The sequence below is a fragment of the Myotis brandtii genome, unplaced genomic scaffold, assembly GCF_000412655.1.
Source record: "Myotis brandtii unplaced genomic scaffold, ASM41265v1 scaffold168, whole genome shotgun sequence".
In the NCBI taxonomy this organism is placed as follows: domain Eukaryota; kingdom Metazoa; phylum Chordata; class Mammalia; order Chiroptera; family Vespertilionidae; genus Myotis; species Myotis brandtii.
In genome coordinates, this window is record NW_005356173.1 from 721,072 (window position 1) to 734,872 (window position 13,801).

At 44.4% G+C, this 13,801-nt stretch overlaps 1 protein-coding gene across 1 annotated transcript; it reads right to left on the reverse strand.

The window, feature by feature from the left end:
* Nucleotides 1-12,477: 12,477 nt before the first annotated feature.
* On the reverse strand, nucleotides 12,478-13,452 carry LOC102252280 (olfactory receptor 10AC1). Its single transcript, XM_014536897.1, has one exon. The coding sequence runs from the start codon at nucleotides 13,450-13,452 to the stop codon at nucleotides 12,478-12,480; it is 975 nt and encodes a 324-aa protein (XP_014392383.1).
* Nucleotides 13,453-13,801: the final 349 nt, after the last annotated feature.

Below are 13,801 nucleotides of genomic sequence, written 5' to 3' on the forward strand. Positions count from 1 at the left end.
GAGACTCCCTCCCGATTGAAAAAGACAACCGTGTCCTCAGTTGCCAGCCCTTTCCACGTGCGCCTCCATACCTCTGCACTTTACTTCCGCACCTCCTCTGAGTCTCAGTGTGCTTTTCTCTTTCCTTCTAGTTGTAGAATTTCCACTCAGCCAGAGCTTTCCTGGTTCTGGATGATGTCCGTTTTGTCTTTTAGTTGTATTTTTGAAGTGGTTGTGCGAGGCAGCAATTTTAGGTGTTTACCTATGCTGCCATCTTGGTTTCTCGATCTCTCAGTTTTTGATTGCTTCCTTCAAAGTTTTAATCTCTTCACTGGATAACTATAAGGAACAGAGAAAACAATGAGTCAGGATGGGGTTTTATTTCAAACAAGCAGCAGCTGGTCGCAGTGTGCCTCATACCTTTCGATAAAGGGCCCCAGGCCCAGCACTAGCAGCAGCTTGCCTTGGTTCACAGCTTGGCCTCTCCCATGCACCTCTAAGCCCAACACAAGTAGCAGCCATCTGCAGATCACTCTGTAGCTTGTTCCAGGTGTCCCCAGGCAGGGCACAGGCAGGAGCTGATTTTACACCTACCGGGAGGCCCCACAGCAAGTGCACCTAGTGGTCAGCTTCAGACCATGCCAGATTACAACCTGACCATATCCATGAGTGACACACTCAAGGGGCAGACTTGGCAAACACCAAAGCTCCACTGAAGCATGTCCTGCTCCACAGGGGTGTCTCCTACACTGCAGCTCTTCTACACAGCTGATTGGCTTGGGGTCAATCCCTCCCAGTGACTCCAATAAAGGCTCAATTACAACAAGACAGTGCACACAGCCCATATAGGGGTGCACCTAGAGTGCCAAGCTCAGATGACTGGGGAGGCTGAGCCATTGGGCCCTATAGGACACCTACTACACAAAGCCACTCTACCAATTCCAGGAGCCATAGCAGCTCTACCTAGTAAATTGAAACAAACACAGGGAAGCAGCCAAAATGCAGACACAAAGGTATATGTTACAAATGAAAAAAAACAGAAGGAATCTCCAGAAAAAGAACTAAATGAAATGGAAGCAAGCAAACTACTAGATTTAGAGTTCAAAACAATGGTTATAAGGATGCTCAAGGCACTTAATGAGAACTTCAAGGAACTTAGAGGGAATTTCAAGGAACTTAGTGAGAACATCAATGTCATAACAAAGTACCAGTAGAAATTAAAAATACACTAAGTGAAATGAGGAATAATTTACAGGGAATCAACAGTAGAGTAGAGGACACTGAGAATCAAGTCAGCGATTTGGAATATGAGGAAGCAAAAAACATCCAATCAGAACAGCCCAAAAGAATAAAATAATAGGAAGACAGTGTAAGGAGCCTTTGGGACAACTTCAAGCATGCCAACATTTGCATCATGGGGACACCAGAAGGAGAAGAGAGGGAGCAAGAAATTGAAAACCTACTTGAAAAAATAATGACAGAAAACTTCCCTTACCTGGTGAAAAAAATAGACTTACAAGTCCAGGAAGGACAGAGTCCTGAACAAGATGAACCCAAAGAGGCCCACACCAAGACACATTATAATTAAAATGTCAAAGGTTAAAGACAAAGAGAGAATCTTAAAAGCAGCAAGAGAAAAGCAATTAGTTTCCTACAAGGGAGCGCCCATATGACTGTGAACTTATTTCTCAACAGAAACTTTGCAGGCCACAAGGGAGTGGCAAGAAATATTCAAAGTGATGGAAAGCAAGTGGTGACTAGGGAGGCTGAGCCACTGGGCCCTACAGGACACCAAGATTACTCTACCCAACAAAGCTATCATTTATAATTGAAGGTCAGATAAAGAGCTTCACAGACAAGAAAAAGCTAAAGAAGCAGCCAAAATGCAGACACAAGGAGTTCATGACCACCAAACCAATATTACATGAAATGTTAAAGGGTCTTCTTTAAGAAGAAAAAAGATAAAAAAATACGAACAATAAAATGGCAATAAATACATATCTATCAACAATTGAATCTAAAAAATCATCAAATATGAACAAGGAATCTAATGAACAAAATAAACTGATGAATAAAGTAGAACCAGAGGCATGGAAACATGGAACAGATTGACGACTCTCAGAGGGAAGCGGGGTGGTGGGGAACAGGAAGAGATTAACCAAATAGCTTATATGCATATATGCATTACCTATGGACACAGATAATAGGGTGGTGAAGGCCTGGGGTAGGGCAGGATTCAAGTGGAGGGTCTAAAAGGAGGGGGACATCTATAATACTCTCAACAATGAAGATTTTAAAAAAAATTCTGCCTCAGCAAAGTAGCTATGGCTACAAGTTTTGAATCACTTATACCATGACAGGTAAAACTATAAACATTCTGTGGCAACACAAACTCTGGACTAGGGACAGGATAATTGGTGTTTGCTCTAGCTTTGGTATAAATAGCTCCATGACTTTGGGCATGTCATTTAATCTTTCTGTGTCTCAGTTTTCTCATCTGTGAAATGGATATTTGATTAGAACTTTAAGGATCCTGCAGCTCTGGAAGTCTGTGTTTTCCAATGTGGCCATTACAGTATTCTCCTTTCACCCTAAGGTCTAAGACTGGAGTCAGAGCATTGTGGGTTCCAGACTGTGGCCTTGAGTACATTGGAGTGATTTTCTCCTTTGAGTCTGATCCACACCAGGAGTTGCATTGACAGAACCAATATTTTATACACTGGATCCCTGGCTCTTGGAGAAAGTTCACTTCCTATAATGACTGTGCAATCTCAGACCTGCTGCTTGCCTGGGTCTTTTCTCACTCCTTTGGAATTGCCCCATTACTACTCACTTCCCCACCTTCTCCTTCTTTGCCCACATATGTCCTTGCCATAAGACTTTCCTCTTACTAAGAATAGTTCCAGTAAACTGCTACATCTGGTTCTCAGTTAGGCACCTACCCCTTTCAGTTCTTTCCACTGGGGGAAAAAAAAGAATTAGTGTTTCCTTAAATGTCAAGAGGCACCTTGTCGGAAGCAGGTTATGTGGGCTGATGACCGCTATATTTGAGGGCAGCTTCAACAACACCAGATATAGCTCATCACTAATAAGCTCTATCATGGGAGGGTCAGACACTGCTCTGTTTCCTACCGTTACACTCTAGGACAGGGGTGGGCAACCTTTTTTTGAGTGCGTGCCAAAACCAGCAAAATCTCTGACTCAAAATTCTTCTGTGTGTCAACCCTAATTTTTTGAGAACATGTTACGCCTACTTGATATCTCTTAAGGTGTATGTATGTGAAGAACCTTGAAGAAATAATAAAATTCATTCGAGTGACAAAAACACAGTATATGATGATGAAAAATACATTTATTTTTAAATGTATACATGTTATGTAAAATTATTTATTTATCTAAGATACACCTCCACTGAATTTATCTGAAAAATTAAAAAGTCGATATTAAGAAAAAAATTGTAAATGGAAGATTATAAGAGAGGGTTTTGCTTGCCAGCAAAAGTTACTGGCGTGCCATGTTTGCCACACGTACCAGGGGTTGCCCACCCCTGCTCTAGGAAATGTTTAAAATGGTATTTCTGTGCTTTGTCGTCTCTTTGTGACTTGGGGGAAACCATTTAAGTAGTGGTATTGGGGATGAGAAAGAAAGACTTGGCTACTAATATTTATGAGTATTAAATGCTTTATAAGAATCAACTCCTTGAAGCTTGACATAACTTTCTTATATATTAACAAGTAGAGTACAGTTTATTTCTGTAAAAGAAGTCTTTCCTTAATAGATTAGTAGCACACACATAGAGTCAGAGCAACCTTTACTTCAAGGTCAAATTGCCTATGTGATGGAGTATCAAATTAAAATATACTCTTCATGGATATTCAATGAAAATGTAGCATCTTTGATTTCTGTAGTGATCTTATCTTCCTGAGTGTACATCCTGATGGGTAGTATGGGGAGGGGAAAAAAGCAAACAATATAATAGGTCAATTAAATATATCTCATTTTCTACAGTATAAACAGTTTCTTTGACTTAATCTTTCTTTTTAATCTTTCATTAACTACTAATTAAATAGTTAATTAACTCAAAGTCCAATATTTGATCAGGCTGGTTTATTTCTTTCCTTTCTCAGGGTATAAGAGAAAAACTGATACTATTGAGTTATTGTGGAACTTGGATTGAGGGTATAGAAAGAATCCTGTTTCATGTCTGTCCTGGTGCTGGTCTCTGCAGCTGGGCTACTACTCTCATCTGAGCATATACACATGGCTGGTTTCTGTTAAGTGGTGGTTGATTGTATCTAGTCTGTGGCATCCACTGTTGAAGTCTGTGGTTGAGGGACTCATGGACTATTGTCTTAGCTTTGTCAGGGTTCTGTGGCAATCCTTTTGTTGAACCTACTTCAGGGTTTCCAATATGATTCCCCCAAACACAAACAGACACACAGATGTATGCACACATGTGTGCGCACACGTGTACGCACGCATACACACACACACACACACACACACACACACACACTTCAAGAACTGACCATGATTCCTTTTGGGGTCTTGGCTTAGGAAGTCTACTTTGTAGTCCTTTTCTCCACCAAGCTGATCCTCTCCTGCCAGGTTCTCTGGTAGGACTTTCAGCTGCCTCTGCAACCTCCCATTTGAACCATGCAGGAGTTTGGGGCCCATAATCCACATTCTAGGAGCCAGGACCATGTCTCAGATTGACCTGTCCAGCACCATCCTTCACTGCAGTGGTTCTGCTGTCCTACCACCTTGAGTTTTCTGGGCCACCCTGAACAATAGTCTTCTACCAGGTCTCTAAATGGAAATCAGGAAAACATTTCTGATTTTGGCCTTCTCACCCCATCTCTTCTCCATCCTCAGAGACCTAAGTCCCTCAAAAGGGGTGGTCAGGGCACATATATTTGACTCTCTGCTTTCTTTTCTTTCACTTTCTTTCACCCCACACCTATGCCAGAAGGGGAAGGTTTTCCTTCCATAAGGAATTCAGGGACTTTCTTTGTATCATATCCTGAGTTCCCTGTGCTTCTACTTTATCAAAATCTTAGTGTCCAACTCCAAAGGCTGTGTGTTTTGATTTAGGTGCCTCAGAACTAGAACTTTGGAATTAATAAAGATTAAATGACATTGATCTAATATTCCCAAAGTATTAACTGTTATACCCATTATTCTCTATACAGTGTCCATCTTGCATGGAGAATTGGCCATCTCCTCTCTCCTCTATTCAACTCATTATACCTGTTCCCAGGAACAGGTGGGGGCTTCTGTTTCAACTCCATGAAATTCTAACGAGGGAATCATCAGAGATCTTCTCCCCATTGGTTTCTGTGGTCTCTGTGTTCCATATACATCTCAACCCTGATCTACATTCAGCTTCATCTTCTTGGTCTTTGGCCTGGATTGTTGGTCATTCTGTTCCATTCCATTCTTCATGGTTGCAGCTGACTGGCCCAGTGTAGTGAATCCATGTGGGTAGAGGAGGAAATGAAGAATGCATGCCAGGTCTGACTACAGGACCAAGCTGCTACATGACAATCAGATTGTGATCACTAAGCTTAAGGCATGTGAGATATTTTTGCTAAAAGATCCTCTTTCACTCTTTATTTTTTAAAATATATTTTTATTGATTTCAGAGAGGAAGGCAGAGGTAGAGAGAGAATTAAACACCAATGATGAGAGAGAATCATTGATCAGCTGCCTCCTGCATGCCCCCTACTGTGGATCTAGCCCGCAACCCCAGCATGTGCCCTTGACCAGAATTGAACCTGGGACCCTTCAGTCTGCAGGCTGATGCTCTATTCCAGTGGTTCTCAACCTTCCTAATGCCGCGACCCTTTAATACAGTTCCTCATGTTGTGGTGACCCCCAACCATAAAATTATTTTCGTTGCTACTTCATAACTGTAATTTTGCTACTGTTATGAATCATAATGTAAATATCTGATATGCTATATGTGTTTTCCGATGGTCGCGACCCACAGGTTGAGACTGAGCCAAACCAACTAAGGCGATTCTTTTTAAAAGGCCCTAGCTTGGTGTGAGCTTGGCCCCAAAGGGAGATCTGGATATGTGTCATGTCCTATAGAGTGAGAAGAGGAAAACATTATTCAGGATAACTTTGTAAGGTAGGCACAGACTTGGCTAGAGCTAGACAATTGATAAAGAGCCAACTGAGATGAAAATCAAGGTATGTCTTATGTGGAGGTCTTTTGTATTCTGACATTTCTGACATTCTCTACACAGAGGTTAGCAGAAGGGGAAGCAGTATCTTTATGCTTCAGGATCTTTTTCCTGCTCCAATTAAGCAAAATGATGTTTCTTAATACCCCAGAAAAGCAGAGTAAAGGAATTCTGGCTGGGTATTTCCTGCTACTCTAGCAAAATGATGTTTCTTAATACCCCAGAAAACCAGTGTAAAGGAATTCTGGCTGGGTATTTCCTGCTACTCTTAGATACAATTGGCTTCTTAGCCTTAGACAAGGAATCTGACATGCTTTTTTCTCTAGTCTTCAGGCTCATCTCCAGGCCTACATATTTGCCCTAACACTATGGATCTGTGGTAGGCTAAATAATATCCTACCCTTGTAAGTCCATACCCTAATCCCTGGAATCTGTGTCATACCTTGCATGACAAAAGGGACTTTGCTGATGTAATCATGTTAAGGATTTCGAGATGGGGAGATTATCTTCAATGATCCAGGTGAGTCCAATATAGTCATATAGATCCTTATTAGTGGGGAGGGGCAGGAAATCAGAGTCAGGAAAAGGAAATGTGATGACAAAAGCAAGAGTTTAGAGTGATGTGAGGAAGGGGCCATAAGTCAAGGAATGCTGGTGGCACTAAAAGCTAAAAAGGGAAAGAAAAGGGTTCTCCTATGAAGCTTCCAGAAGGAAAAAAACCTGCCAGCACTTTGACCTTAGCTCAGTAGAATTGATTTTGGACTTCCGACCTTTGGCACTTCATGAGAATAAATGTGTATTGTTTTCAGCAACTAAATCTGTGGTAATCTGTTACAGCAATAAAATAATAATGCAGCTTCTAATCTCTCCCCTTAATCTCCTTCCCTTGGTCCCCCTGGAATTACTTCACAACTAATGATGCCTCTGCTTTCTTCTCCATACCTTGCCTTGTGTTCTTGCATCTGACCTCTTTCTCCCTCTCCATCTCTGTCTCTCAGCCTGTGGACTCTTTTTGAAATTGCCTGATCATCAGCTGTCCCAGTAGATAGTAACAATGAGAAACCCTGCCTTTCCTCTGCTGGCCTTGAGTTTCATGATGAAGGATGCCTCTTTCCAGCTCAATTTAGAGGGGCCTCTCCTGTGGTGAGTGTGAGACTATCTGTGCCCGAGTCTCTTGACTCCCTTGGCCACAGGCTGGTCTGTCTCGGGACACCATTCACAACAGCCCAAGGACTTATTGATGTCTAAGTCTCAGGAGGACATTTTTTTCATGACAGCTATTTAAGTACTTGTCACTGGATACCAGGAGGTCTTAATCCCTAATTGCTCCTTCCTGTTGCTCCAAAGGTTCTGCAACTTGATAAAAGATATTAAAATGGATTCTATCTCAGTTTTGTCTTTGTGTGAGAACAATCAGATTAATGCCTTATCCAGCCGTGGGCAAACTACGGCCCGAGGGCCGGATCCGGCCCGTTTGAAATGAATAAAACTAAAAAAAAAATAGACCGTACCCTTTTATGTAATGATGTTTACTTTGAATTTATATTAGTTCACACAAACACTCCATCCATGCTTTTGTTCCGGCCCTCCAGTCCAGTTTAAGAACCCATTGTGGCCCTCGAGTCAAAAAGTTTGCCCACCCCTGCCTTATACCCACACCTTCCAAAATGAAGTACTTACTTTTGCAGAGTTTTCAGAGAGGGTTTCTAAAACCAATTGTCAACTCTCATCCTAGTCCCCAGCCCAGTATGAAAGGTTGAAATTGAAGAGGAGGAGGAAGAGATTGGAGAGCAGACTTTTTTTGGGAGAGATTTGGTGTTCTTTGGTGTTTGTCCTGTCTCACCTCCATGCACGAGGGATGGGAGGGTTTCCCATCCACCTTAAGCCATTCATTCTCTTATATCAGTCTCTATGTACCCCTTAGAGTTGGGGGAACCTAAGGACTGATAAGAGGAGCTGTGGCTAGAGATGCAGAGCAGAGAGAAGGAGGAGGGCTGCCTAGGCATGAAATGGCATTTCTCCCAATGCTACAGCAGAAGTGCTCAAGGCTTTCTTGTAGACTAGAGGTGGGCTCCATGGAACTGAGCTGGTCATGACTATGAGTCTCTCTCAAGAGACTATGTGGAGGGTAAATATAACCCTAACTGAGGAAATGGACCCTCAGATGCACAGAGGTTGAGGGAGAAACTGTATGTGGTCAGCAGAGGGGGGTGGGGGAAAGTTTAAGTGTGTCTGGGTGGGTGGATCAGAAGCTTTGCCTACATCAAGGGTGCTGCAATGGTCTCAGTTGTGGAACCTCTGAGAAAACCCTGATGGTGCTTCCGAGTATAGTCAGCCAGCTTAGGGAATCTTCTCCCAAAAGGCACCATTGCCAGTCAACAGAGATGTTTTTGCCCCTTACTCATGTCATTCCCCTACTTCAAATCTAGGAAAAGTTAGACACAGTCTAGTGAGGCCAAGCAAGACAAGGAGAGAAGGAAGAGGGAAGAGAGATAACAGCAAAGAAGCTGACTTTCCAAATTCAAGTTTCTCACATTGGGGTGAGGAAAGCTTCAACTTACACTGAGGTTCAGGATTTTTATTTTGCATTGGACTGGCTACTTTTAATATTGAAACGAGAATGTTTTGGGAACCAAAAGTGACTGGAAACTTATTTTCCACAGGAACTAGGACAATATGCAGCATGTTATGGATTTAGTCTGAGGGTAGGTCAAGGACTGTCCCATAGTGCAGGCTTGAGGACATGGAGGTCAGAAGGAATAAAGTCATTTTCTGCTTATACCCTGAGAATTCAGCGTTCTGTGAACCAGTTTCTTTTAGTTTTCAGAACATGATAGATTTGAGATCTGGTGGTCTAGAGCCTGGAAATCCCATTCTACCTGTGACCTTTTCCCAAGACTTTCAGATCTTGTCCAGTCTTAGATGCACATTGTGTAGCAGAAGAGTTTGTTCTGTCTTCTCAGCAGACCACCACTCAGCTGGAGGCAGCAAAGTCTGGTAGCTAAGGGTGTAGGCTCCATACTCTGGATGCTTGCATCTGAATATTGGCTCCCACATTGTCCATTTGTAACAGTTGGGCAAGTTAAAGTCTCCACTGCCTCAGTTTCTTCAAATGTGAAATGGGGAGAATTATAATGTCTGGGCTCTTGTGAGGATGATAGGAGGTAATCCACGTAAAGCACTTAACCCAGTGATTAGTCTATGGTATGGTGAACCCTTGATGCATGTTAGGTATTTTAAATATTTGAAATACGTTCAAAACTGTGGGAGAAAATGGCTAGTCAAACCAATGCTACAAATAGACCTAATTTCCCCCCTTACTCATTTACTTCTATCCTGTTGAGCTTTGTCAACTCAAAATTCTCTTATTTTTCTCTTTTGTAAAATACAAGTAGTTCTAACAGTTCTCTGCATCAATCCTGCAGTACTTTATGCCACCCTTGGGATTGTGTAAGAGATGTTTTCAAAATACCTTTTTATTTTTATTTATTTTATATATATACATATAAAATCCATATATATTTTTATTGATTTCAGAGAGGAAGGGAGAGGGGGAGAGAGATGAAAGGGAATCATGGATCGGCTGCCTCCTGCATGCCCCCTACTGGGGATTGAGCCCGCAACCCGGGCATGTGCCCTGACCAGGACTCGAACTGGTGACCTCCTGGTTCATAGGTTGATGCTCAACCACTAGCCACACCATCCGGGCTATTTAGAAGCTTCTCTGGTTGGAGTTGTTCCTCAAGCTTTGCATTTAGTGTAGAAAACTTCAGAGCTCCCAGACGGTGGGGCTGCAGAGGGCAGCTGGGCATAGATTCTAGCCAAGGAAACCTTCTGGCCACTGCGGTGGGCATGGGGACACTGAAGCCAGAAGGGAGGCCAAGAAGGAAAGTGAGTATAGGGACTGGGAATGGCTATCCAAGAGCAAACATGAGTCCAGAAGCTATACACAGAAGCAACAAGGACCCTTTTCCATCTTGCCTGTGTCCCTGCTAATACTAAACTTACTGCCAGTGTCGTGGAGAGTGGATGGAGAGAGAGATGCTGCCCGGAGTGAGGGGTGCTGCCACACAGTCCTTCCCTCTTTCCAACTATCTCCAAGTCTAGTGAAAAAAACATCAAAAGAAATCCCCCAACTCCCATAGCGTAGTTACACATTTTCTTTCTTGTGAAGACAACTTTCAAGATCCACTCTTCTAGCTACTTTCAAATCTGCAATACAGTATTAACTATAGTCCCCAAATTGTGCTTATAGGAAAATATAATTTATATCACAACATACTTTTTGATAACATAAATTTCCAAGAATATTGTGGGTAAAATGTTTTTTTTTTAAATTAAATTTTATTGGGGTGACATTGGTCAAGATGATGAACATATATTCATGTGTGGATTTCCAAGTTACAAAATCTGTATATAGCACCATGTGCCCACCACCCAAAATCAAATAAACGTTTTGTTTTTTTTAAAAAACTGAGAATGAATTTCTTCTGCTGAAGCTTTTCAGCTACTCATGCAGCAAAGCATTTCATCGGTGATACACGACTTTCATGTTTAGCAGTGACATTGGACAAAGCTGAAGTAGGCCCATATTTTGTAAACATAACCACACCATAACTGCACTCCTCTAGACTTCCTTCCCTTGCCTTGTGGACAGGCTGGAACTGCATCCTCCATAAGAACCATAAATCCCAACCATAAATCAAGTACTGACAGGTACTTGATTTCACTGTGGAGCTCAATGGATTGAAGGAGGCAGGGCTAGATCACACATCACACAGCAAGCCTTCCCTAAGTGTCTTTCATCTGCCCCCGAAATCCCTTTTCCTATTACAGCTGTCTCTTTCCCCATAACTGAGATTCTCAGTCAGATGCCCATGCATGATTTTGTTTCAGGAAAGAGTGCTGTGAAGAAGTAGGCATTCCATGTAATGAAGGAGGTGATGGAAACAGCTAGGTTCTCAGGGCAGAGGGTCTGGTGTTTGACCACCAGCATGATACATGCCCTGTCCCTAGCAGCAGAACTGTGGGGCATGGCTTCCCTGCCTCCACCACCAACTCTACAGCCCCCCTAGAGATTTACAGGTTTCTAAATATTCCTCATAAATGATTTTTCTGCTTCTTTTACTAGAGTAGATTGTTATTTCTTAAAAATATAATCAGAACACTGACTGATCTGCCTTGTGATCTCAACCTCAGCTCCCAAGCCAGTTCTTAGCCTTTCCAGACCTTCACTCTTTCATTCACTGTTTCATTCAACATTGAGCAGCAGTTACATATAAGACACTGTTCAGGAACAGGTAATGAAGTAGGCAAATTTCACAGAGTTTATATTCTTTGGGAGGAGCAGGCAATTAAAACATTAAAAAATGTCAGATAATTTCCAATAATGAGAGATGCTTAAAAATTAAAGCATGATAATGTGAGAGAGAGCAGAGAGGTGATATTATATAGAGTGACTAGTGCAGGCTTCTATTCTATGAAGAGTTAATATTTGAGTTGAGACGGCATCTGGATGACCAGGAGCCAGCCTGTGAAGATCTGAGGGAGGAGACTTCCAAGAGTGGAAATAGCAAATGACAAGGCCAGAATTAAGGGTGACTCCTTAATACACACTATTGTGCCCCTTGCTTTTTCACTTAATAATATATATGAGAGATGGTTCCATGTATGCCACAGATCAGTCTTTTTCTCTTCCTCCTCCTCCTCTTCCTCCTCCTCCTCCTCCTCTTCCTCCTCCCCTTTCTTCCTCTTCCTCCTCCTCTCCCTTCTTCTCCTCTGTCTCCTCCTTCCCCTCCTCCTCCCCCTCCCTTTCCCCTCCTTCTTCTTGGCAGCTGCATAGGATTCCATTATAGGGATAAATCATAGTTTATTTAGTCACATGCTGGTATTTAAACAATTTGTAATCTTTTGCTGATTCACACAGTGCTGACATGAACATTTTTGAACATACATACTTGCCCTGTCTGCGAGCTCCCTGCAGCCATGCGTTTTGCTTCCCACATCATTGCAAGCCCACCACCGTGCAGGCCCCAGGGTTGGGAAGAACTCAGCAGTGCTTGTGAAAGCACTAGAGGCAGGTCTCAGGTGCCATACCACACTGTCTCTGGCTATTCCTCTAGGGAGGAGTGGAGGATGGAGCAACTGCTGGCAGGCTCTCCTTATGTGGACACGCTTCCTGGTTCTTTCCTGAATCCGGTCCTTGAGTCCCCCCTGAGGGCATTCCTGATGATATGTATGTCTTGTAGACGAAACTTTAGGGAGTAGAGCTGCCTACTCTGGCCTGGCCCCTGCCCGCTGTCAGGGTTCATACAGTCTGACCCTGTGGTTGGCCCAGCAGCCACCGCCCCAGCACCCTGCGGATGGCCATTGTGACCTCACAGTTGCGTAGGCTGTAGATGAATGGGTAGAGCAGCGGCGTGACATTGGTGTAGACGAGCGCCAGTGTGCGGTCCTGCCGCGGGGAGTAGCTGGCCTTAGGCCGCACATACATGAAGGTGGCGCAGCCATAATGCAGAAAGGTGACGGCCAGGTGCGAGCCACAGGTGGAGGCAGCCTTGCGCCAGCCCCCAGGGGAGTGCTTGTGGCGCAGGGTGGTGGCGATGGCGCCATAGGAAGCCAAGATGAGTACCAAGGGCAGCAGCAGCAGCACCAGGCAGGCGCCCAGTAGGGGCAGCTCGTCCATGTAGCTCCGTGTGCAGGCCAGGTGCAACAGCGCTGTGATGTCGCAGAAGAAATGCACCAGCAGGTGGGAGCCACAGAATGGCAGGTGGAAGACCGCTACCGTGAGCCCTAGGGACACTGTCAGTCCCCCGAGGCAGCAGGCCAGGGCCAGTCGTGCACACAGCCCCGGGGTCACTACAGCCGCATAACGCAGCGGGTGGCAGATGGCCATGTAGCGGTCATAGGCCATGGCGGCCAGCAGGAAGCACTCGGCCCCACCCAGCGCCACGAACATCTGCATCTGAACAGCGCAGCCCAGGAAAGAGATGGGGCTGCCCCTGCCGAGGCCAAGGCTGGGTGCAGCCAGGTCGGCCAGGGAGCGGGGCACCACCACCAGCGTGTAGCAGAGCTCGATGGCTGACAGCTGGCATAGGAAAAGCAGCATGGGTGGCCGGCTGGGCATGTAGGCCACTGCCACCAGGATGAGCAGGTTCCCACTCAGGGTGGCCAGGTGCACAGCCAGCAGCAGGAGGAAGAGCACAGGCCTCAGGTGTGGGAACTCAGAGAAGCCCTGAAGGAGAAAACCCCGGGGCATGGTAGCATTGCTGGAGCTATCCATGTGGGTCGCCCAGAGCCACCTGTGGGAGATAAATGAGGGAAAGGCGAGCTGTGGGGTGCCACCCTTCTAGACCCTATGGTGGAGAAAGGGCCAGGTGGGAGTTAGAGGGTGGGAGGGAGTAGTGGATACAGAGAGCGGTGGTAGGTGCACGGTACACTCCCAGCCCCCTCCCCATGAGGATGTCTTGTTAACTGGTTCAGAAACATGGTGCAGGTCTTCCTGCCTCCTGGACTAGATTCTCACTGCTGCTTTCTCAACATGCTCTTTCCAAGGAAGCCTCAAGTTTAGACTCTTTCCTTATAATGCATCACTCATGACCTTCACCTACAAAGAATTTCCTGCCCTCAAA

What these genes read in the sequence shown, in the direction of transcription:
- LOC102252280 (XM_014536897.1), bottom strand. Translation starts at nt 13,452, where the DNA reads ATGGATAGCTCCAGCAATGCTACCATGCCCCGGGGTTTTCTCCTTCAG.